Here is a 26,604-nt window from a genome sequence, read left to right on the forward strand (position 1 = left end):
CATTCATATGAATGAATATATATATGGTTTGGTTTGGTTTTTTGAGACAATCTGGGCTATTGCCAGGCAGTGTTAGCAGTCTGTTAATCCCAGCACCTGGGAGGCAGAGGCAGGCAGATCACTGTGGGTTCGAGGCCAGCCTGGTCTACAAAGTGAGTCCAGGACAGCTAAGGCAACACAGAGAAACCCTGTCTCAAAAAACAACAACAACAACAAAATCTTGGCTATCCTATACTTGCTTTGTAGACCAGACTGGCCTTGTATACATATCAATCCACTTGCCTCTGCCTCCCTAAGTGCTGGGATTATAGGCATGTGCCACCACACATGGCTCTCTATCTGTATGTATGGTTTTTTGAGACAGGTTCTTATATAGCCTAGGTTGTAGCCTCAAACTCACTATGTAGCCAAGGTTAACAATGAACTTCTACTTCCCAAGTCTTAGGACTGCAAGAGTGTCACTATGAACATCTTCAATGATATTTATATAGTAATATTTGTAAACTTTTCCCCAAACAGCTATGTGTTTATTTTATTTATAAAAGTAACAAAAGCTTTATCACTCAGTCTCTGATCAGTAAGAAAGCTTTGTTAGACAACAATTCACACAGAAGACATGAGACAGGCTGCAATACTGACCAGTATTTTTTCCTTGTATTTATAATATATGCACATATTAATACTGTGACACGAAAGGATCAGTCCACAGTTTACAGGAGAAACAGGCTTTGAGATGATCAGACTTTGAAGAATAAAAACACAGAGGACTTCCCATGCTGCTAAAGCATGGTTCAACAAACCAACTAGATCTTAAGAGTGCTTTACATCATTCTGTCCTAGAATAAAGGGCACACCTAAGTGGCCAAAAGGGTCTCTCCCAAGACATGGGGAGACACTAGTCACCATGCAGAGGTGAGGAAGTAGAAGCTCTTCAGGTGGGAAGTGCTCATCAAGCGCTGTCCCAAAGGAAGCCCGAGGGAAAGCAGCAATGCAGCCATACAGTTGTGTCATGCATGAAAGGTAATTATACAGTACATCCTTGAAAGAACAGACAGAACTATATAAGACAATTTTTACAGTCATTGGAATGAATAAACTAGATTTAAGCACTACTGTCTTACTGCCAGTTGTCTCATTATAAAATAATGTCTAAAACTTATATGATGCTCAGAGTATTTACTTTTAGAACCCTTTTTGAGATAATAAAGACACTGTAACAAAATATTATTATCTGAATATACATTATCAACACCAATATGATACAGGTATATAATTGTCCTTTTATATATGTATGGTGGAAATACTGTAAAACCTAGAAAAAAGGATGAACAGACTGGACAGAATTTAAATTATCAGACTAATCCATGATAAAATTTCTAAGGAAAACTTAAATAACTCATCCTTGCTATTTGGCATATGGAAAGTGCTGTCTGAAAAGAGAAAGAAAATGAAAGACTCCTTTTTGCTTCAAGTATTTGGTTTGTGCTCTGAATTTTTATTTTATTTAATTTCACTGTTCCTTAATTTACTTTAATACAAGGTCTTGTGACATTGCTCAAGCTCGTCTCAAACAAGCAATCCTCTGGCCTTAGTCTCCTGAACAGCTGGGATTACAGGTATGTGCCACTGTACCCGAGTTCACTATTTTAGTTATTAATCAGATATAAAGGGAAAAAAATCTTTAAATAATTTGGAGTAGCAATTTCAAAGCAAGGCAGTCTGAATGCTGTCCCAGAGCGACTCCTGGAACAGTAGTGTGTCAGGCACTTCCCACAGCGCTGACGACAGCACTTCTCATAGCGTGCCAGCTCCTGCTCGCTCTTGTCACATTAATGCATTATTTTAACTATCTCATAGGATATTTTACTTTAAAAATGCTTCCTTCTGTTACTGAAGAGATGATTTCAAAACATAACATGAATACGCCTGCTAATCCTGAGATGATGATGGTGGTGGTGGTGGTGATGTAAACAAAACCTTTGTTCACTCAAATTTCTGTTTTAGTTTTTTTTGGAAGATGGCTGGCAGAATAGAAAGAAGAGCCAAAATCATTAGAATAAATACTGAGTTCCAGGAAACAGCTTCCCCTGCTGTTGTAAGCTGATACAAAGTTGTTCCTGCCTTAATGGCTACAAAAGAGGGAGGTGCAACACCTAAAAGAAAACACAAAAAAGGGTTGAGTGAGTAGCACTGGCAGACTGTCAAATAAAGTAAACAAAACATTTCTTGATATGTGTGCATGTTTTGTGCACATGTATGTAAGTACACCATGTGCATGCAGTACCCATGGGGCCACAAGAGGCATCAGATCCCTAGACCCAGAGTTACAGACAGATGTGAGCCTCCATGTGGGAACTGAACCCAGGTTCTCCATAAGAGCAATAGGTACTCTTAACCACTGAGCAATCTCTCCAGACCCTAAATCATATTTTAAAAATCAAATTTCTATATGCATATGTCTTTTAGAAACTCAGCTGTTTGCATTCTGAAGAAAGGATTAAGAATGTAGGTACTGGAGAGATGGCTTAGAGGTTCAGAGCACTGCTTGCTCTTCCAAGGGTCCTGAGTTCAATTCCCAGCAGCCACATGGTGGCTGGAACCATCTATAACGAGATCTGGTGCCCTTTTCTGGTGTACATGCAGGCAAAACACTGTAGATTTTTTTTTTTAAAGAAAGGAAGAAAGGAAGGAAAATAGAATATAAAGCAGGTGCTAGGACTCAGGAGGCCCTTGATCAATGCTAGGTTGCACCAGCATGACATGGGCTACTTTTTTTTTTTTAAAGATTTGTTTATTTATTATTATTGTTTTGGGTTGTTTGTTTGTTTTGGAGACAAGGGTTCTCTGTGTGGGTGTAGTGGCGCACACCTTTAATCCCAGCACTGGAGAGGCAGAAGCAGGTAGATCACTGTGAGTTCAAGGCCAGCCTGGTCTACAAAGGAGTCCAAGACAGCAAAGGCTACACAAAGAAACCTTGTTTCAAGAAACTAAAAACCAAACAAACAAAAAAAGCACTGACTGCTCTTAGAGGACCCAGTTCAATTCCCAGCACCCACATGGCAGTTCACAACTGTCTCCAACTCCAAGATCTGACACCAGCACACAGACATACATGCAGGCAAAACACCAATGCACATAAAATTAAAATAAAAATTTTAGCCAGGTGCGGTGGTGCACGCCTTTAATCCCAGCACTCGGGAGGCAGAGGCAGGCGGATCTCTGTGAGTTTGAGGCCAGCCTGGTCTACAAAGCGAGGTCAGGACAACCAAGGCTACGCAGAGAAACCCTGTCTTGAAAAACCAAAACTAAAAACTAAAAAATAAATATTAAAAAAAAATATTTCAAAAAATTAAGAAAAAACCAAATGCTGAATTCAAGCAATTTGAACTAAAAAGAAAAACAGTAATCTTCCTAAAGGAAAATTTCTCAAAATTATTATTATTATTTGGAGTTTTGGGGATCAAGCCTTGTTCATGGTAGGCAGGCAAGAACACAACCCCCTTAAATAAATTGCTTTGTCCACTTATTAATTTCAAAATCTGGCATCAATTCCTTGATGTCTGTTGAACTTGCGTCCCCTAGACTTCTGGTAATACCCATAATAAACTGGAGTTCAAAAACAGAAACTAGGTGTTCCCTTCTGTCCACTGAGATGGACAGCAGAGTTAAAAGGTGCTGCGTGGGAACAGCTGGTGCAGCAGAGAAAGTACCAGGAAAAAGTCACCTCTGGCCAGTTACTAGTCATCACCACCAAGTCTTCAGGAAGGCCATAGGGCACCAGGAGCTCGGCCTGGGACACTCACCAGAGAGCAAGCAGACCAGGCTCAGAAGAGCTTTCCGCCAGTAAAGCTCATGGCCCAGAGATCCTGTCCCCTCTGATCTAACAGGCTCCCATTGGCAAAGGATGAAAGGGCTGCTGGGAGCAGGGCATGGTATCGTAGGCCTTTAATCCCAGCACTAGGGAGGAAAAGGCAGGTGGATCCTTGTAAGTTTGAGGCCTGGCATACAAAGTGATCCAGCTTCACAGAGAAACCCTGTCTCAATCCTGTCTCCAAAAACAAAAACAAAAACAAAAAAAAGAAAGAAAGAAAAGGCTGCTGGGCCAGAGTCAGGGTGAAAAAATATTCTCCTGGGGTTAAGAGTGTGGCTGGTGGTATAGAATTATTGCTGACTTGACATACACAAGCTGGGAGTTTGAGCCATAGTATCACCAAAAAATAAAAATTAAAAAGAAGAAAAGTAGGGCTGCTGAGTTGGCTCAGAGGTTAAGAGCACTGCCTGCTCTTCCAAAGGACCTGAGTTTAATTCCCAGCAACCACATGGTGGCTCCCAACCATCTACAATGAGACCTGGCGTCCTCTCCTGGTGTGCATGCAAAGTACCATGTACATAATAAATAAATAAATCTTAAAAGAAGAAGAAGAAGAAGAAGAAGAAGAAGAAGAAGAAGAAGAAGAAGAAGAAGAAGAAGAAGAAGAAGAAGAAAAGTAGCTGAAGGGTTTTGCTTAATTTACTGATGTAAAAATAATATCTAGTTGCAAGTGTTCATTATTGCCAGGCGTGGTGGCGCACACCTTTAACCACTTGGGAGCGGGACTCTGTGAGTCTGAAGCTAGCCCGGGCTACAGTGCAGTCCAGGACAGCCAGGACTACAAGAGAAACAAAAACAAAACAAAACAAAAAAACAAAAGAAGAAGAAGAAATGATAAGAAAGGGTGCTCCTTCTTTATAGACATGATACATTACTATACACTGAACAAGCTATCTATGTAGGCCAGGCTTTGTGTTATATATGGTGCTGGTGATTTGCACAGAGACAATGTAGGCCAGCTGGACAGTTGGACATGCATACAATGTGTTGTCACATAGCATGCGCCAAAGGTCTTACCTAGAAAAGTGCCAATAAAAAACACTTTCAATGGCACATTTATCACAGGAGATGTAATATTAATAAACCAATTAGGCAGAAATGGTGTGATCCTCAAAAATATAATGTAGTTAATGAGATGCTCTCTATGACGTTCTACCTGTTGTAAGAAAAGAAAGAACCAGTTGACAGCAATCCTAAAGTAAGTTGCTTAATAGAAATGCCTTAAATTCTCACCCCAGACACATCATAGTTTACCCAACGGGAACAGTGCATGTTTTCTGGGGCTATAGCTCAGTAGTACAGCATTTGCCTACAGGATGTAAGGCACAGGGCTAAGTCACCAGCAACACACACACCACATATGTTCTCGCTGTGTGGTTCTTACTAGCCTGGAACTCAGCAGGTAGCCCAGGTTCACCTTGAAGTTAGAGATCCACCTGCTTCTACCTACCCAGTGTCGGGGTTAAAGGTCCATGAACCACACACTGAGGTAACAATTTTTAAGTAGATTATCATATGCCTTTGCCATGTACACTTGAGGAGGCCAAAAGATATTTCCGCAGAGCAGGTTCTTTCCTTCCTTCACCTTTACATGGCTCCAGGGTCAAATTTAGCTATTAGGCATTTGGGGGCATGATCTTACACACACAGAGAGCCATCATCAGCCCCAATTTTAGTTTTTCTGGTGATGGGGCGAGGATGGGAGTTGATCCTAGGACCTCATTCGTACTTGACAAATGTTCAACTTCAACCACTAAGCTACATGTCCTAGCCTCCAGTTTCCAGTTTTTTGTTGTTTTTGGTTTAGGTTTTTTGTTTTTTTTTTTCTTTCGAGACAGGGTTTCTCTGTGTAGCCTTGGCTGTTCTGGACTCACTTTGTAAACCAGGCTGGCCTCGAATTCACAGTGATCCGCCTGCCTCTGCTTCCCAGGTGCTGGGATTAAAGGTGTATGACATCACGACCAGCTGAAGAATTTTAATTTAGAACATAGCTTCTAGGTCTGTGTGATCTGCCTGTAATCTTAGAAGAAAGATCTCTGAGTTCTAGTCAGTTCTGTTCTGAGTTGAGAGACAGTGGAATTTAGTTTGTGGCAGTTTAGTTCCTGGGATCCAAAGACACTTTTACATGGAGAGTTTTACAGAAACAGGTTGAAGAGAGATCAAGCTAGATACAGGTGAATAAGACAGAGCATGAATGAGAAGCAGCCAGAAGATCAGGACATACTGTCAAGCTGGAGGGGAGGGTGAACATGGCTTTAATCCCAGCATTTGTTAGGCAAGTGGATCTCTGAGTGCACGGCCAGCCTGGGCTACAGAATGCGTTCCAGGACAGCCTGGGCTACAGAATGCGTTCCAGGACAGCCTGGGCTACAGAATGCGTTCCAGGACAGCCTGGGCTACAGAATGCGTTCCAGGACAGCCTGGGCTACAGAATGCGTTCCAGGACAGCCTGGGCTACAGAATGCGTTCCAGGACAGCCTGGGCTACAGAATGCGTTCCAGGACAGCCAGGGCTACAGAGAACCCGTTTTTGTTTTTGTTTTGTTTGCTTTTTTTTTTTTTTTCAAAACAGGGTTTCTCTGTGTAGCCTTGGCTGTCCTGGACTCATTTTGAAAACCAGGCTGGCCTCGAACTCACATCAATCCTCCAGCCTCTGCCTCCCAAGTTTGAAGCCAGCCTGGTCTACAAAGTGAGTCCAGGACAGTAAAGACTACACAGAGAAACCTCGTCTCAAAAAACAAAAAAAAGGAAAAAAAGGAAAATATGATTTTCAAAAGGTTTCTTATGTTTTTTTAAATGATGACAGAACCAAAGAACCCACAAAGAAAGAAAAGCAAAAGTTGGTGCGTACCTGCTGTGACCATTTGACTGCTTTCTCTGTTAGGTATTTGTACACAACAGGTCTTCCAACCAAGTATGAGAGCATGTAGCAGAAGGAGGCGCCAAGTCCAGAACACTGGAAAACAAGGAGCCACATGCACTTTCTTTTTCCCATCTCTTTCCTGCAGATGTGTTACTTAAGTTTCTCTCTTCTAGGGCCAGGCAGGGTAGCCTATATGACATCTCTAATTTAGAGAATAAGAACCCTTTTGATCTAGTCCTTTCCCAAACAAGATCAGCTAAAATAAACTGGCCCTGGTGATTAAACTTTTGATTGTATCCAGTAATTGCTGCTAGCCTTTAGCTTAAGAATACGGAACCTTTCCCGCCCTCCCCTACAGTTCTGAATAAAGACCCTACTCCAACACAAGGACTCGCTTTGTAAACCAGGCTGGCCTCCAACTCACAGTGACCCACCTTCCTCTGCCTCCCGAGTGCTGAGAAAAATCAAACTCTTAACAGCTCATTATGCGACTTAACAGGAATCACTTGAACATTAACTTCTCCAAAACTGAGGTGTAAGAGGGGAGACTGGCGGGGATAGACAGCATTATCGTTCTCAGTGCTGTGCTGATCTCCCAACCCACTGCACGTACTTACCAAACAGACAAGGAATAAGGCTAGAGGAAATGGGTAAAGAAACCCGGAGAGTATACTGAGGAATATGGAGCCTGGAATAGCAAATGTTTGCAAGCTGTTAACTTCTAAGTTAAGGATTAAAACATCATGAATGTGCTTTACAGTATATACTTAGCACTTGAAGAAATTACAATACAGAAATTATGTTAATAACCCAAAATAATTTTATGTAGTGCTATTACTTTGTGTTAGACTAAAGCCAGTCCCATGAGGCCAGGTGTTTCTCTATTTGTGGTTTCATATCTGCACTAAAACAACTCTCCTATTTTAGAGATTCTGCAGATTTTAGTTTGGGGGCCAGGAATACCCAATTTATAGCTAAAGGATAAGTAAAATCTTTTTTTGTTTTGTTTTGGTTTTCAAGACAGGGTTTCTCTGTGTAGCCTTGACTGTCCTGGACTCATTTTAAAAAAATAAAGTTAAAAAAATAAAATTATGACCATATATCTAAAATGTATGTAAGCTGCCAGACAGGATGCCCCCAGCTCCCAGCTGACTAATGATACAAAAATGCAGTAAGCAAATAAACACATTGGTAAGATGATGCTAAAAAAAAATCTAGGACAAACACCCAATAAGCACCAGGCACAGACAAACTGGGTGGCTCAGCCAAAAAGTCTTCAGTAATTTTTTCTTGTTGTTGTTGTTTTTGGTTTTTTGGTTTTTGTGTCAGGGTCTCATTTTATAGCCTTGGCAGGCCTGGAACTTTCTTTTTAGACCAAGTTAGACTCAAACTTGGAGATCCACCTGCCTCTGCCTCCCAAGTAATAATGCAGACTGTCTGTATCAACAACTGTGCTGTGTCTTTACCAATTATATTCACATTATTCCAGCTGCTTAGTTTGTTTTTCTTTCTTTCTTTCTTTTTTTTTTTTTTTTTTTTTGGAGACAGGGTTTCACCATGTAGCCTTGACTGTCCTGGACTCACTATGTAGACCAGGCTAGCCTCAAACTCACAGCAATCCACCTGCCTCTGCCTCCCAAGTGCTAGGATTAAAAGCGTGTGCCACCACCGCCTGGCTTCCTTTTTTGTTTTTCAAGACAGAGTTTCTCTGTGTAGCTCTAACTGTCCTAGACTCACTTTATAGACCAGGCTGTCCTGGACTCACTATGTAGACCAGGCTGGCCTCAAACTCACAGAGATCTGCCTACCTCTGCCTCCCAAGTGCTGGGATTAAAGCACCACTGCCTCAGGTTAAATAAAATAAAAATACTAGCCCACCAGGGTAGCCAATACAGGGAATCCTAACATCTAGTAGGTAGGCTCAGAAGGAAAATGGGTTCATTGTCATCACTGGCTACATAGCAAGCCTAAGGCAGCCTGGGTTACATGCTACCCTGCCTTAAAAAAATAAAATAAGGCACAGGCCTATAACCCTGGCAGAGGCAGGCGGATCTCTATTAGTTTGAGGCCAGCTGGGTCTACAAAGCTAGCCTAGGACATCCAAGGGTACACAGAAAAAAACCTGCCTCGAAACCAAAAAAAAAAAAAGGAGCTGAAGAACACCGACTGTTCTTCCAGAGGTCCTGAGTTCAATTCCCAGGAACCACATGGTGGCTCAAAACCATCTATAATGAGATGTGGTGCCCTCTTCTGGCCTGCAGTCTTACATGCAGGCAGAGCATTGTATACATGATAAATAAAATTTCTAAAAAACCAAAAGTACAAGAAGGGGTATGGAGATGTCTCAATGAATAGAAGCGCTTGCTTTGAAAGCCTAGGGACTAAGTTTGGTCCTTAGAATCTACACAGAAGTAGAAAGAGAAACTGGGCTGGACGTGGTGACTCTTGCCTTTAATCCCAGCACTCAGAAAGCTGAGATAGGTAGACTTCTATAAGTTCAAGTGGGGTTCAAGGCTGCAAAGGGCTACACAGTGAAACCATGCCTCAAAATAAACCTAGTTTTATTTTATTTTTTAAAATATTTAATTAAATTTGTGTGCTTATGTGTGTGGGGAGCGGGGGTGGGGTGGGGTGTGTGTGTGTGTGTGTGTGTGTGTGTGTGTGACACGAGTGGCATGCACGGGGTCAGAGAACAACTCTGAGGAGCAGGTCCTCTCCTACCATGTGATACTGGCACCAAATCCAGGACATCATGCTTAGTTGGCAGCAAGTGTCTTTACTTGCTAAGCCATCTCATTGGCCCCTGAATTAACGTTTTAAAAGGAAAAGTTATTACTTTTAACTAAACAGTAAATTCTGGAAATTTTACAAGAACAAACTAGAAAACATTTTTTGGATAAAAGGATACAAAATATATGTAGCAAAATAAGCAACCAGTACTTGTACATAAAACGTGTCCTTATATTTGGAGAGAACTTTTCCAAGAGCCTTTGCATCATCCATATCTCTCGGAACCTTCATATTTACTCTTTCTTCTCTTTAAAAAAGAAATTAATAATGAAAAAAAATTTTAGCCAGAATTCCATGATAAAAATAAAATTCTAATTCAAAGCATGGGGTTTTAAACAAAAATGATGCAATGCAACTGCTCTGTAATAAAAACAAACTCACCTTTTTTTAGGTTCAACAGTCTATAAGTACACACACATACACAAATTAAAGTTCAAAATGATACAAACCAAAAATTAAAAGCATCTGCTTAAATATTGGCTTAAACTTTAAATTAAACATTAAGAAATGAACCATAGGGCTAGAGAGATGGCTCAGGTTAGGACCACTAGCTGTTCTTCCAAAGGTCCTGAGTTCAATTCCCATCAACCCATGGTGGCTCACAACCATCTACAATGAGATCCGGTGCCCTCTTCTGGTGTGTAGGCACATGCAGGCAGAACACTGTATAAATAATAAATACATCTTTTTTTAAAAAGAAAGAAACATACCATAGATATGAACATATTAAAATCATACATAGCTGGATGCATGCCTATAATTCCAGCAGTTGGGGAGGCAGAGGCAAGTAGTTCTAGGCCAGTCTGGTCTACAAAGTGAGCCTAGGACAGCCAAGGATACACTGAGAAACTCTGGCTCAAAAAACTAAAAAAGCAAAAAAACAAAAAAGAAAACTTACAGAATTAAAAAAGAAAAGAAAAGAAAAGAAAAGAAAACTTACCTATCCAGGCATTATGGTATAAGCCTTTATTCCTAGCACTGTGAGTTGAAGGCCAGCCTGGTCTACAATGTGTGTCCAACGCAGGACTACAGAAGAACTGCCCCTCCCCCACGAAAAACCAAAATCCAAACCAAAATAAAACAAAAAATACTCAACATTCTTTTGGATAATTTTTCTAAACTAAGTCAATAATCACTTATATTAACAATTCACTAAAACTTTTAATGAAATCACACTTTATACAGCAAAGACACATCCAACTCAAAATGCTGGAAAGTCCCTTCCTCCTCCCCTTTTGAGAAACAGCCTCACTATGTAATCTTGGCCAGCGGCAAATATCCAGCCTTTTTTTTTTTCTTTTTTTAGAGACAGGATTTTTCTGTGTGGCCCTGGCTGTTCTGGAACTCACAGAGCTCCACCTGCTGGGACAAAAAGAATGCACCACCACATGGTGAAAGATGAGCTCTCAATTAGGAAGCCAGCCTTCCACTGAAGAGTCAAGAGGTAAGGCAACTCCTAGCTTGAAGAGCCTTTGAAGACCCTTGCACGTGACTATCAACCTTTCCCTTGAGAGCTGCTTGCTCAGAGATAACTACAGACCTTGGCAGCTGCAGCGCTGGGATTACAGGTGTGTGCCATCACCATCAAAAGGGTTTCTCCTTCTCTTTTAATGAATTTTAATTTTGCTTCTTAAAAACAAAAAAAGAAAGAAACGCTATGTGTGATAGTGCATGCCTTTAATCCCAGCAGCTGGCAGATAAAGGCCAGCCTGGTCTACAGAGTTAGTCCAGGACAGCAAGAGCTGTTACACAGACTAACCCCTGTCTCAAACAAACAAACAAGCAAACAAACATCTCCCCCCCCCCCCAAAAAAAAAAGAAAAGGAAAAAGGAAATGAAGGAAGGAGGGAGGCCTGGGGTGTAGCTCAGTTGTAGACCTGGGATGGTGCATGCGCCTGCAGTCTCAGACTAGTGAGGGGGAGACAGCAGAACTGAAGTTCAAGGTCATTCTTGGGAAAACATGAGTTTAAAGCAGAGGCGGTAAGAGACTGTCTAAAAAACAAAAATGCAGGACAGCGGAAAGGAAATCAAACTGGAAATCTAAAGTAGCAGGGCTCATGGGCCTGCTAACATCCAGAGCTGGTACACAAGCACGTGAATGGCCGCACATGATCTGTTGCTGCGCCAGGCCTGGAGGCCTTCAATCTCAGCTCTTGGAAAACAGAGACAAGTGGACAAGAGAAACCCCGACTCTCGAGGTTCTGTTGCTAAAGGAAACTTAGTTTCTAATTCATTTCAACTCTAATTAGCTAGACATTTTCAGTTTTCTCTTGTGGTATACTTACTCACTAAGCTGAGGAAAATTCCTATATACCAAAAACATAACAAAAGCTGCACATAAAAAAATGGACACCAGTATAAGGAGTGATGTTCTTGCTGACCCAGCTGCTGCACAAGGTTTTTCTGAAAGAAAAAAAAAAGTACAATCAAAATAAAATTGCACTTCAAGGCAACTAATAACTCAATTCCTCAATTCCTTTCCTCTCAATAAACTGTTCATATTTTTGCCTACAACCATGGCATTAAACAAATTATTTCAACTTCTATAAGAACCATCCATTGGCCAAGTGTGCTGGCACATGCTTTAAATGCCAGCAATCAGGAGGCTGAAGCAGGCAGGTCTCTAAGATCAACTTGGTCTATGCAATTCCAGGACAGCCAGGCCTACATTAACCTGACATTAACTATGGCCTCCACATGCATACACCCACAAAACATGTATACACCACATACACCACATACACATACATAAGTTATTCTTGGCATGATGAGTCAAACCTATAAACCTAACTCTCAAGATCTGAGAACAGCCTGGAGTATGCAGTGGGACTGAGACTAGCCTGTGCTATAGAGCGAAACCTCGGCCTCAAAAGAAGACAGGTATGGGGCTGGAGAGGCTGGTGAGGCAGCTGAGTGCTCAAGACCACTCGCTGTTCTTCCACATTTAGTTCTCAGCACTCATGTGGTGGCTGCCCACAACTATCTAAAACTCCAGTTTTAGGGACTCTGATGCCTTCTTCTATCCTCCACAGGTGTCAGTATGTGGTGCATAATACATGTAAGCAAACATTCATATATAAAAATTAATCTTTAAAAACAAGCTGGGTGTGGTGGTGCATGTTAGAGGCCAGCTTGGTCTACAAAGCCAGTCCAGTCCAGTCCAGTCAAGCTACACAGAGATACCCAGTCATAAAAAAACAAGAACAAAACAAAAGCAACAACAACAAGCCAAACAAACAAAAACATCACTGTGTATTACAACCAACTCAATTTAAAAAATGTAGCTTTTAGCTGGGTGCGGTGGTGCACGCCTTTAATCCCAGCACTCGGGAGGCAGAGGCAGGCGGATCGCTGTGAGTTCAAGGCCAGCCTGGTCTACAAAGTAAGTCTAGGACAGCCAAGGCTAACACAGAGAAACCCTGTCTCGAAAAACCAAAAAAAAGTAGCTTTTGAGACAGCTACAATTGAGATTGATGCCTTTAATCTCAGCACTCAGGAGACAGAGGCAGGTGGATCTCTGGAGGCAGAGGCAGGTGGATCTCTGTGAGTTCAAGGCCAACCTGGTCCAAATGGAGAGTCTAGGACAGCCAGGGCTATTACACAAAGAAATCGTGTCATGAAAAAACTAAAAACAAAACTAAAAAAGAAAAAAAGGTGGCTTTGGTTGCTAGGACAGAACACTAGGCAAGTATGGCAGCACACACCTACGTACCCCACAACTCAGGACGCTGAAGCAAGAGAATGAGAGTTGGGAGATAAAACCTGCGCTACAGAGAGAGACCCTGCCTCAGGAAGCAAGCACGTGAACACACACACAACTTGTTTCATAAGACTAATTGATTTTCTTCTATATCATATAAAAAGTAAAAAGTAGTCTTAGAAGAGAAATAAGACAAATATATAAATACTGAATTCAGAGAAACGGTTTTTAATGGGCTGTCATAAAAGCAAAGAGATTATATATATAAATGGTCTAGTTTTTTGTTTGTTTGCTTGCTTTTCAAAGATTTACTTATTTTATTTATTGCATATGAGTGCTTTATCTGCAGAAGAAGGTATCAGATCACATTATAGATGTGCTTGCTGGGAATTGAACTCAGGACTTCTGGAAGAGCAGGCAGCAGTCTTAACCACTGAGCCATCTCTCCAGCCCAGTCTAGTTTTTTTTTATCCTGCCTGTTAGCTCTTAAAGACAGGCTAGTTTTAAATCTAGCTGAAGAGGAGGATATGGTTCAGCAAGTAAAGGCACTTGCCACCAAACCTGACAAACACCTGAATCCATCCCTGACACCCACACTATAGAAAGATAGATCAGACTCCTGCAAATTGTCCCACAACCTCTACATGTATGTCTTAGAGTACTGTGTTCTGGCACATACATACATGGCCCACTTACATGTCAATAAATAAACAAATAAAAGATTTATTTACTTTATGAATGAGTGCTCTATCTGCATGAACACCTTCATGCAAGAGGGATTAGATCCCAGTATCGATGGCTGTGAGCCACCATGTGGTTGCCTGGAATTGAACTTAGGACCTTTCAAGGAGCAGACAGTCTCTTAACCACTGAGCCACCTCTCCAGCCCCTTGGGGGGAAAAACTTTTAAACACACTATAATCTGGAATTAACTTGTTCCAGCCCAAAGTTTCAAGTTATTTCAGTGAGAAGCAAGTCCACGAACACAAAGTTTTTGTTTTTGTTTTTTTTTTTTGGTTTTTCGAGACAGGGTTTCTCTGTGTTAGCCTCGGCTGTCCTGGACTTGCTCTGTAGACCAGGCTGGCCTCGAACTCACAGTGATCCACCTGCCTCTGCTTCCCGAGTGCTGGGATTAAAGGCATGCACCACCACGCCCAGCTCCACAAAGTATTTAATAGTAATATAATTGAACATTAACTGTTGTAAAAGTAACTTTTATAAGGCAGGAGGTGGTAGCCCATGCCTTCAGTCACAGCACTGAGAGGCAGAAGCAGGCGGATCTCTATGAGTAGAGGCCAGCCTGGTTTACAGAGTGAGTTCCAGGACAGCCAAAGCTACACAGAGAAACCCTGTCTTGAAAAACAAAACAAACCCCTACCCAGATCTACCCAATGGACAGGACATTCTTCACAGTTGAGTAGAGAGTGGGGTCTGACTTTCACAGGAACTCTGGTGTCCCATATTTGACCACGTCCCCTGGAGGAGGAAACCTGGTGGCACTCAGAGGAAGGACAGCAGGTTACCAAGAAGAGACTTGATACCCTATGAGCATATACAGGGGGAGGAGGTCCCCCTCAGTCACATTCATAGGGGAGGGGAGTAGGGGGAAAACTGGAGGGAGGGAGGAAAGGGACAGGATAACAATTGAGATGTAATATGAATAAACTAATAAAAATATAAATATCAATTAATTAAAAAGAAAACAAAAACAAAAAAGTAACTTTCATGTGCCAGGTGCTATTATCCTCTCTGAGACTTACATCCTGTCTGCTAGCCAGGCCTTGTCCTGGAAACTTCTAGCCTCCATACAATCTAATCTAGGCCTAGAATGTATTCAGACTTATTGCTGACTAAACTCACCCTTGTTTTTTCTCAACTCTGGCTGGCTGGTTCAACACAGCTGTTCTGGCTCAAACTCCTCCAAGCTGACTGATTCGAACCTGGCTTCTCTAAGTTTCTGACTGAATTGCTCTGCTTGGCTTAATACTAACTTCAGCAGTATGTTCTAACCTTCGGGCCCTTTCTCATTCTCTGGCTTAGACGTTCTGTCTTCACCTGTGTCTAGCTTGTTCTCTTTCTGCACCCTGTCTCTGTGAAACTCTCCCAGTAAAACTGCCTCCTCTCCTCCTCTCTCTGGACAGCACTAAGCCCTCCTTTTCCTGTGTCTTCTCATGACAGTTGGTCATATCCTATTCTGTCAAATCTTTCACTCTGTTTGCAACTCAATTAGACACTTTCCAATATGGCTACTTCCTTCTAAAGGTGTGGGCTAAGGACGTGTCTGTATTCCAGCCAGAGTAGCCATGTTGCTGGATTAAAATCCCTCTATAACCAGTAATAAATTAGCTTTTCACTGTGAGAGCATTTGTGAACACAAGAATTGAAGAGCAGAGGCAGGCAGCTCACTGTGAGTTCAAGGCCAGGCTGGTCTACAAAGTGAGTCTAGGACAGCCAAGGCTACACAGAAACCCTGTCTCAAAAAACCAAAAAAAAAAAAAAAACAAAACAAAACAAAAAGAAAGAAAGAAAAGAAACCATTGGCCTGTGAGGAGGTGCATGCCTTCAATCCCAGCACTCTAGTTCTAGGCCAGCCTGGTCTACAAAAGCCAGGACAGCCAGGGCTGCACTCAGAAACCCTGTCTCAAAAAACAAAAAACAAAAATTAAAATTAAAAAAAGATACATGTCTTCTATACAGCCACCATATCTGCACTTGAACTGCATTAGCTTCTAAATCTTCCTGAGTACAACTGCTACCCTGGCTAATATTAGGGAATAACACTATCATACTCGTTATTTCACTACCAGCCTTTCCAACTTCCTTCCAGGCCAAAGGAACAGCTGGAGAAACAATCATATACTTTCCAGGTCAGCCAAGGTTACACAGTGAAGCCGTAAGGCAAGACAAGACAAAACAAAAAACAAAGAAATGTAGCCCCAAAAACCAGTTCTCCCCAGTAAGGGAGGACCTTGCCTCCTACCTTAGTGAGCTCGCCCGTTCTCTCCAAAGATCTGTTCACAAAATCAGCTTCCCTTGTTTTGGGGTTGTTTGTTTGAGACAGGGTAGCCCTGCCTGTCCTCAGAGATCGACCTGCCTCTGCTTCCAAAGGGCTGGGAGTAAAGGAGCATCCCATAATGTACAGCTTGTCTTCTCCTTATCTTTTTTTGCTTGTCTAGAGACAGGGTTTCTGTGTGTGTAGCCTTGGCTGTCCTGGAACTCTCCACAGATCAGGCTGGCCTTGACATGGAGAGCAGGTGGGTCTGACTCCCAGGTGCTGGGGTTAAAGGTGAGCCCCACCAATGCCTGGCCCTTATCCTTATCTTTGTTAAATGTTAACAGGATTCCTTCTAGATCCTGCTCTCTTAGTTGTTTCCACTCAGCAACATCTTCAACTTTTTCCTCTTATAAGCACCTTTTCTCTAGCTTCTAAGTATAGCCTCAGCACTTGGGAGGCAGAAGCCAATGGATCTCTGTAAGCCTGAGGCAAGCCTGCTCTACACAGTGAGTTCAAGTACAGTCAAGGCTAGACAGTGAGAATCCTTCCCAATAAATAAATAAAGGGATGAATGTAGCCTCAAAAAATAAAATATAACCTTATTGCGCCTCTATTTTTTTCTGATTTAGATATGGTTTTGTTTTGTTTTTGTTTTTTGTTTTGTTTTGTTTTTGTTTTTTTTGTTTTTCCAGCCTGAGTCTCTCCTGTAGCCTTGGCTGTCCTGTACTCACTTTGTAGACCAGGCTGGCCTCAAACTGACAGTGATCCGCCTGCCTCAGCCTCATGGCTGCTAGGATTAAAGACGTGCACCACCATGTCAGGCTGGGATGCTTTAATGTAAGAGTCTGGCCTCCAACTCAAAAAAAAAAGGGGGGGGGGGACTCAAAGGTGACCTTGAACTCCTGATCTTCCTTTATGCATTGCAAGTATAACACATATACACCCCAAAACAAGAAAATAAGGAGAAAAAAAAAAGCCACAAAACCTTACATACACAAAGCAACTGATGGTGGCATCTGGCTGGAACACCAGTACTGGGGAAAAAAAAGAGGCAGGTCTATTGCCAAAAGATGGAAACCAGCCTGACCCACACAAGATCTAGACTTGGTCTATACAGTAAGACCCTCTCAGTCAGGAAGTGCTGTGGTCTGGTATATAAAGGCTACTCTTGGGATCTTACTACTTGGAAGCTGAGGAAGAAGGTGAGATCAGCATGAGATACCTGGTGAGCCTCTATCTCAAAAACAAACAAGCACCATTCACTAAAGTGTTACAGAATGTGTAAGATTCTATCACCAAGCAGTTTTCAATCAAAGGTTATCTAAGTGGCAAGTTTCTATTTACAATTAATAAAAATTATTTTTCCAATCCTAGAAAACTGGTTGCTAAGGAGTTACTACTAATGGCAACATGACAGCAGAACACTAAACTAAGTCCTAGCACAAAGAGGGGCCACATAATCTCTTGCTACAAAGAGAAGTCCTAACATTAGGAAAAGTCAGAAAAGAAAAGAGGAAACATTTAGAGTCACTAATAAACAAGATGAACTTAAAGAACTTTTTTTTTTTTTTGGTTTTTCGAGACAGGGTTTCTCTGTGTTCGCCTTGCCTGTCCTGGACTCACTTTGTAGACCAGGCTGGCCTCGAACTCACAGCGATCCACCCGCCTCTGCCTCCCGAGTGCTGGGATTAAAGGCGTGCGCCACCACGCCTGGCTTCAAAGAACTTTTTTCTAACAGTCTGACACCATGCCAAATTTCTGCCACCCAACAGAAACCCTCCATTGGTGACAAAATAGCCTCTTTATTGACACACAAAAAGGGGTGACACTAACCTTCCAGCTTAATGTTTCCCAGAGCTCCACATCCCCATCTTTATCCCCCACTTGTCTAAGCCCCACTTCTCCTAGAGGGCCTATCTTCACATCTCTATCCTTTGGTTATGTATATGTAGCTTGCAAGTCATTTGATTTAAAAAAAAAAAAAACCATAGAGGCACTCCGGAAGTTTTATGTATTATTACTTTATTATTTAGTAACTCTAAAGGGGAACAACAATAAAAACTCTAGGAAACTGAAGACTGTCTCAAGCCACATGACAATTATTTAGCTCCAGTTTATACCCAAATACATAATCTTATAAGAGCCAAACTAGACTACAACAGACATTTAAAATTAGCTGAGAACACATTTTCACTGTTGGTTTTTGTTTGGTTTTCTTGTTTTGTTTTGTTTTGTTTTGTTTCTGTTTTGTAGCCCTGACTGTTGACTGTGCTGGACTTTGTATACCAGGCTAGCCTCAGAGATCCACCTGTCTCTGCCTCCCATTTGCACTGGGATTAAAGGTCAGTGGCACCACACCTGGCCTATGCGTATTTTTTTTTTTAAGGCTTTTTGTTTGTTTCTCTGTGTAGCCTTGGCAGTCCTGGACCAGGCTGGCCTCACAGCTATCTGCCTACCTCCGCCTCTGCCTCTCTCAGTGCTGGGATACTGACCCAGAAAGACTTTTATTATGTGTGTGTATCTGTGTCTGTGCAGGGAGGCAGACCACCCTGAAAATGGGACGAGGTCCCCTGGAACTGGAGTTACAGATAGTGATTAGCTGACATGTGGGTGACGGGAATTGAACCAGTGTACTTAACCACTGAAACACCTTTCTAGCCCCTTCACTATAGTCTTACAAGACCATTAGCAGTGGTGGAAGACAGCAGTGTGAGTGAGCTGCAGACTTAATGGCTCTTTGTTCTGATCACTTCAGATATTTGAGCTTCAAAAGCACTCTAAAGAACGTAATCACAAAACCGGCCGACTTTAATCCCAGCACTCGGGAGGTAGAGGCAGGTAGAACACTATGAGTTCAAGGCCAGCTTGGCCTACAAAGTGAGTCCAGGACAGCCAAGGCTACACAGAGAGACCTAGTCTCAAAACAAAAACAAACAAACAAACAGAATGTAATCACTTCAGCTGCTGAAAATCAGGGAATAATTTTATGTCATGATAACATCAAAACACTTACTTTCTATATTTAAAGCTCCAAGAACTTCAGGATGGTGTAGATGGAAAAGCTTTTGAATGAATCTCCTTAGTAACTTTTAATATTTATTTACCCTCCGTTTCATAAAAGCCAAGATAATGTGAACTGTTCTGTTTATATCACGGTACAACCGATTAAGCATTTTAAAATTCAGTTATAAATCAAACTATGTTGTGGCATACTCCTTTCATACCAGCTCTAATAAGGCCAAAGACAGTGGAAGGAAAATCCAGCCTGGAGATGGTGAAACAAGCCTTTAATCCCAGAATTCTGGAGGCAGAGGCAGGAGAATCTTTGAGTTTGTAGTCAGCCTGGTCTACAGGTCCTGTACAGCCAGGGCTACACGGAGAAATGTCCCTCGAAAACAAACCAATCAGACGAATCCAAGTTATAAGCCACGGCAAATGGAAACACAAGATCTGATAGGTTTTGGTTTGGTTTCTGGTTTTTCGATACAGGGTTTCTCTGTGTAGCCTTGGCTGTTTGGAGTCACTTTGTAGACCGGGCTGTCCTCGGACTCACAGCAATCCACCTGCGTCTGCCTTCCGAGTGCTGGGATTAAAGGCGTGCGACATCCCACCGGCTCTCTGACAGTTTTTTTGACACAAGGTTTCTCTGTGTAGCCCAGGCTCTGTAGACCCGCTGGCCTCGATTTTTAAAAGATTCACCAGCCTCTGCCTCCGGAGTTCTGGGATTAAAGGCATGTGCCAACCCCTCCCAGCTAGGATCTGACACTTTGAAGTGGCACCTGGAAGGGCAAGTTCTTGCTCTTAATCACGACCTCAGCCTGGCTGACTCTTCATGTACCTACATAGCCCTCAGTTTGCTCCTCTGTAAAAACAATGCGGAGACCCAAGCCTCTAAACACCTGTCTAGGTAGCCTGGGTAACCAGCCTCGCTTCGGCAAATCGGTGTCGCTGCTTCTTTTAAACTAACGCCTGTTGAGAAAGTACCTAGTAAGAGTCTGGCCCATGGGTCCCCACAGCACTCTTGCTGCGATCTTTGGGAGCTGATAGGTCCCTATCACCCTGCGACCTGCTGGGGTCCCCCCGCTCCGGCCTCTGGGGTAGTGCCAGCTTCCAGCCCGTAGGTCCACTCACCCTTCAAGTGATCTCTGCTACCTTGCGCGGCAGAGCCCCGCGTCCCCGCCGTCCGGTCGCCCGCGGTGGTGGAGTGCTGCGTCCCCGGCTGCGATCGCTCGGCGGCGACTCTGCCTTTCGCCATGGCTGCTGCAGGGACTCGTGAAGAGAGCACCCGGCGGTGCCGCGCCCCCTTGAACGACTAAACTCCTCCCGCGGCTCCCTTCCAGCACCGAGGCGCGCGGCACAGCCACTTCCGGCGCGACCCCCCGTCACCCGAAACGACCTCGTAGGCTTGACACTCCGCCGAGCGATCTCCGACGAGGATCCGCCCCGCGCCGCCCACCAGGCTCGCGCGCTCCCGCAGGCCCAGTGACCGCGAGACGAGGCAGGGGAGGCCCCGCCCCCTCCGAGGCCCCGCCCACCTCACGCTTGCCCTGCGCATGAGCAGTCGCAGTGCCAAGTCACGCGTCTGCGGCCTGAGGACCGACGTCTCCGCGCAGCTTTAATCGCGCGGAAATGAGGCCCGGAGTGCTTCAAACTCTTTGTTCCCGCCGACCGGAAGTACCCGCGCGCGCGACTGGTTGGCACTTCCTGACTGGCGTTTCCGTAGGTTCCGCTGCAAACCGGTCGCAATTAGAGCGTTAGACAAGCCTACCTGAATCCCAAAAAACTGAGACCCAGAGACAAGGTGTAACGATGGAAGCCCACAGAGTGGCAGAAATGAGTTTGGAATCCAAGTTGTCTGGTTCAAAACAAAAGAATTGCCGCCGTTAACCCGCCTGTCCCAAGTAAAGTCACCCTAGCTCATTATGTTTTCAGAACCCTGATATACGTTCTGGACAGTTTTTCTACTCCTGCCGCTCAGAACAGCTATGGCAATTTCTCGAACATATATTAGGGTCCCCCCCTTTAAGCTTGTTTTGTTTTTGCGACAGGTTTATCCGAGACCTTGGTCATGCAAAACACCAATTTGCTACAGAGCGATCCCTGTATCCCACTAACGCTGACATCATCCCCGCCGCCCCTGCGTTAGCTTTGTTTAAAGCTGCTGTCGAAGGTCATGAGAATTTCTTGAAAATAACTTGGCAGTGCATTTACAAATTTGGACCAAACACGAGGAAAATTGAGTTGTTTCTATCCAATAATTACATTTATACAAAACAACAACAACAATCTGACAGCCAGGGAGTTGACAGCTCGGGGAGTAACAGTGTTCGTCTCCAAACTTGAAATCTTAACATTTGGTCTCTAGGACCCACATGGTGGTTGGTGAGAACCAATTCTTGCAAGTTGTCCTCTGATTTCGACGTGACATTCATGCAGACACATGATACTGAGTGTAGTGTTAATTAAAAATTTAAATAGAGGGCTGGAGAAATGGCTCAGCTGTTAAGAGCACAGGCTGCTCTTCTAGAGGTCCTGAGTTCAATTCCCAGCAACCACATGGTGGCTCACAGTCATCTGTAATGAGATCTGGTGCCCTCTTCTGGCGTGCAGGCACACATTCAAGCAGAATGAGATATATATATATATATATATATATATATATATATATATATATGTATGTATGTATGTATGTATGTATGTATGTATATGTATATGTATATGTATATATATATATATATATATATATATATATTTTTTTTTTTTTTTTTTTTTTTTTTTAGAAACAATTCCTGGCCGGGCGGTGGTGGCGCACGCCTTTAATCCCAGCACTTGGGAGGCAGAGGTAGGCGGATAGCTGTGAGTTCGTGAGTTCAAGGCCAGTCTGGTCTACACAGTGAGTCTAGGACAGCCAAGGCTACACAGAGAAACCCTGTCTCAAAAAATAAAATAAAGCCGGGCGTGGTGGCGCACGCCTTTAATCCCAGCACTCGGGAGGCAGAGGTAGGCGGATCGCTGTGAGTTCGAGGCCAGCCTGGTCTACAAAGTGAGTCCAGGACAGCCCAGGCTAACACAGAGAGACCCTGTCTCGAAAAACAAAACAAAAAACAAAAACAAAAAATAAAATAAAATAATAAAAACTAAAAAGAAGGGGGCTGGAGAGATGGCTCAGTGGTTAAGAGCACTGTCTGCTCTTCCAAAGGTCCTGGGTTCAATTCCCAGCCACCACATGGCAGCTCACAACTGTCTGTAATACCAGTTCCAATGGCAAAACCCTCACACTAAAATAAAATTAAATAAATTATTTTTTAAAAAACTAAAAAAGAAACAATTTCATGAGGGGCTAGGGAGATGGCTCAGAGGTTAAGAGTAATGCCTGCTTTTTCAGAAGTCCTGAGTTCAATTCTCAGCAACCACATGGTGGCTCACAACCATCTGTAATGTGAGCTGATGCCCTCTTCTGGCCTGCAGGTGCACATGGAGGCAGAGCATTGTATGCATAGTAATAAGCAAACAAATCTTTAAAAAAGAAAACAGGGCCAGGCGTGGTGGCACATGCCTTTAATCCCAGCACTCGGGAGGCAGAGGCAGGCGGATTGCTGTGAGTTCGAGGCCAGCCTGGTCTACAAAGAGAGTCTAGCACAGCCAAGGCTACACAGAGAAACCCTGTCTCAAAAAACCAAAAAAAAAAAAAAAAAAGAAACTAATTAAGGAGGCTGGAGAGATGGCTCAGAGGTTGAGAGCACGGTCTATTCTTCCAAAACTCCTGAGTTCAATTCACAAAAACCACATGGTGGCTTACAACCATCTATAATAAGACCTGATACCCTCTTCTGGCATGCAGGCACACATGGGATAGAGAGACTTAATTAAGGACTAATGAGATGTTCTGTGGATAAAGGTTCTTACTATCAGGTCTGGCAACCTGAGTTGGGTCTCCATGACCCACAAGGTGGAAGGAAAGAACCATTTCACACAAGTAGTCTTCTGACCTCCGCAGTAATGCCATGCCATGAGTGTACATGTACACAATAAATATAAAAAGAAAAGTGGGCTGGGAATTTGGTTAGTGTGCTGGACTAAAGTGTGTGGCTCTGCCGGGCAGTGGTGACACACACTTTTAAGCCCAGCACTCGGGAGGCAGAGGCAGGTGGATCTCTATGAGTTCGAGGCCAGCCTGGTCTACAAAATGAGTCCAGGACAGCCAAGGATACACAGAGAAACCCTATCTCGGGGGGGGGGGGGAATTAAAATAAAATATGTGGATCAAGGTTTAATCCCTAGCACTGCAAAACAACAAAGGAGAAGTAGGAAGCATTTAGTTTAGTGGCAGACCATTTGTCTAGTAAACACAAGGCCCTGAGGCTGAAGAGAGAGAGAGAGAGAGAGAGAGAGAGAGAGAGAGAGAGAGAGAGAGCATTTGAGCTGAGGAGATGGATTAGTGGACCAAGAAGGCATAAGACACTTCATTTGAATCCCTAACACCCTGATAAAAAAAAAAAACAGGAATGGTGGCTCACAAACATCTATAGTGAGATCTGGTGTCCTCTTCTGGTGTGCAGGCACACATGCTATATAAATAATAAATAATTGGGCTGGGGAGATGGCTCAGAGATTAAGAGCACTTTCTGCACTTCCAGAGGTCCTGAGTTCAATTTCCCAGCAACCACATGGTGGCTCACAACCATCTTGTTATGATCTGATGCCCTCTTCTGGCCTGCAGGTGTACATGGAAGCAGAGAACTGTATGCATAATAATAAAGGCATGGTGGTGCATGCCTTCAATCCCAGCACTCTGGAGGCAGAGGCAGGTGGATCGCTGTGAGTTCGAGGCCAGCCTGGTCTACAGAGTGAGTCCAGGACAGCCAAAGCTAACACAGAGAAACCCTGTCTCAAAAAAAAAAAAAAAAAAGACTACCGTGATGGCTATCCTTGGTTGTCAAATTGACATCAGGAATGAACTAAAATGCAAATGACTGGGTAGGCACACATGTGAGGGCTTTTGTTTGGTTGGCTCGTTGTTTTTGTTTGTTTGTTTGTTTGTTTTTGTTTTTTCGAGACAGGGTCTCTCTGTGTTAGCCTTGGCTGTCCTGGACTCACTCTGTAGACCAGGCTAGCCTGGAACTCACAGTGATCCGCCTGCCTCTGCCTCTCGAGTGCTAAGATTAAAGGCGTGCACCAGCATGTCTGGCTTTCTTTCTTTTTTTAAAAAAAAATTTATTTTTATTTTATGCATGTTGGTGTTTTACCTGCATGTATGTCTGTGGGTGTCAGATCTTGGAGTTACAGACAGTTATGAGCTGCCATGTGGGTGCTGGGAACTGAACCCAGGTCCTCGGCAAGAGCAGTCAGTGCTCTTAACCTCTGAGCCATCCCTTCAGCCCTCTTTTCTCCTCCTCCTCCTCCTCCTCCTCCTCCTCCTCCTCCTCCTCTTCTTGTTTTTGAGACAGGGTTTCTCTGTGTAGACTTGGCTGTCCTGGACTCACTTTGTAGGCAGGCTGGCCTTGAACTCACAGTGATCCTCCTGCCTCTGCCTCCTGAGTGCTGGGATTACAGGCATTTGCTACCACAGTGGGCTGGGAAAACTTCCTTTAATTCATGTGTTGACCACTTTGGGTTCTTCTCCATTCTGTTATGGAATTTCATTTTCTTTCTTTTTAAAAATTAAAAAAAATTTACTTATTATCTTAAATTGTTCAAGAGCTGTAGCAAACTGGCAGTTCCTCATGCGACTGCAAACAGCCAATTTTTGGTCCAGCAGTTCTATCCTAAGATGCTTACCTTTGGCACCTGAAAACACCTGTCTGTCAAAAGACACAGACATGGACTGTTATAGCAACTTTTTGATGGAGATGGAACTCAGAGCCTATTGTCTGCTTTTTAGGCACACACTCCCACAGAACTACACCCCCAGCCCTCCAAGTCTTTATGTCTTCACCTTCCTTCTCCTGCACCAAGATCTCCAAGTGGACTCATCTTTCTCCTAGGGCTTTCGATTTTGAAGCAGGGTCATACGCACCTTAGGCTGACTTCAAAATTGCTATGTAGCTGAGGACGACTGAAAACTTCTGACACTCCTTCCTCCACATCCTGAGTGCTGAGGTCACAGCTATTTGTCACCGTGGCAGTTTTGTGCGGTGCTAGGGATCAAATGCAGCACTTCAAGAATGTTGGGCAAGGGGCTGGAGAGTTGGCTCAGTGGTTAAGAGCACCGTCTGCTCTTCCAGAGGACCCGGGTTCGATTCCTAGCACCCACATGGCAGCTCACAACTGTCTGTAACTCCAAGATCTGACACCCTCACACCAATGCACATAAATTTAAAATTAAATAAAAAAATATTAAAAAAAAAAAAAAGAATGTTGGGCAAGCACTCCACCAACTGAGTTACAACCCCAGCCCCCGCTTTTACCTAGTGTTGCCTTGTGTCGGGCTAAGTCATCACTGTCCTATGCAGACACTCTTTTCATTTACATTGGGTCTTAATTTGCTTTTCGTTTTTTCTGAGGCAGGGTCTAACCGTGTAGCCCAAGCTGCCTTGCACTTTTTGTTCTCACGCCTCCGCCTCTGAAGCGCTAGGATTACCAAGGATGTGTCACCACACCACACTCAGCCCTTCATTTGGCTTTGAACTGACCCTCCAAGAATCCCTTTGTCACCAAGTATGCAGAGAGAACTATTATGGCAGGTCTGAGCCTGCTAGCCAGAAAAGGATCTGCTGTCAAGGAACTGCTGGCTTCCTTGCACTCACAGAATTAGAAACACGGAAAGGAAGAGAGGCGTTCCACGCGGGAAGAAGAAAGAGGAGGATTATCTGGAGTTTGAGGCTAGCCCAGTTTACACAGTCAATTCCAGGCTAGCTCTAGCTTCATAGCTGGACTCAAAGCCAAACACCAAAAAAAACTAAGTTTTCATTCTTCAGGATCATCCTGTGCTTCATAGTGAGGTCAAAGCCAGCCTTGACTACAAGAGACCATGTCTTTAGTATTTTTTCCAGACAGGGTTCCTCTGTGTAATAGTCCTGGCTGTCCTAGACTCACTTTGTAGACCAGGCTGGCCTCAAACTCACAGAGATCCACCTGCCTCTGCCTCCTTAGTGCTGGGATTAAAGGCGTGCGCCACCACGCCCAACTGAGACCATGTCTTTTTTTTAAATGTGAGTTCTAGAGAAACCCTGTCTCATAGGAAAACAGAAACAATTTTTTTTCTTTTTTTAGTTTTGTAATACTACGGTGCATACAAGTTTTGTTGCACTATTGATACCCGTTTTACCTCTTTGGCTGAAGCAATTTAGTATAACCATCATCTTTTCCTTAGCTGTGTGGGAAAAAAAAAAAACCTGGAAGCCTAACCTTCATGCTTCCCAGGCACAGGTGCCTCAGTGTAACGTA

General features: G+C 43.4%; 1 protein-coding gene across 2 annotated transcripts; it reads right to left on the reverse strand.

Moving 5' to 3' along the window:
- Positions 1-627: 627 nt before the first annotated feature.
- TMEM41B (transmembrane protein 41B) lies at positions 628-20,716 on the reverse strand. Of its 2 annotated transcripts, XM_084772529.1 has the most exons (7): positions 20,350-20,712; positions 11,809-11,926; positions 9,642-9,770; positions 7,351-7,444; positions 6,722-6,826; positions 4,889-5,027; positions 628-2,153 (listed from the first exon to the last, which is right to left on the reverse strand). In XM_084772529.1, the coding sequence occupies exons 1-7, from the start codon at positions 20,471-20,473 to the stop codon at positions 1,984-1,986; spliced, it is 879 nt and encodes a 292-aa protein (XP_084628655.1). In that variant the 5' UTR covers positions 20,474-20,712; the 3' UTR covers positions 628-1,983. The 2 variants fall into 2 exon arrangements, with proteins under 2 accessions (XP_084628655.1, XP_084628656.1); XM_084772530.1 differs by lacking the exon at positions 4,889-5,027 and having other exon boundaries at positions 2,023-2,153; positions 20,350-20,716.
- Positions 20,717-26,604: the final 5,888 nt, after the last annotated feature.

The sequence above is a fragment of the Acomys minous genome (genome assembly GCF_964271855.1).
Source record: "Acomys minous genome assembly, chromosome: 2".
NCBI lineage: Eukaryota > Metazoa > Chordata > Mammalia > Rodentia > Muridae > Acomys > Acomys minous.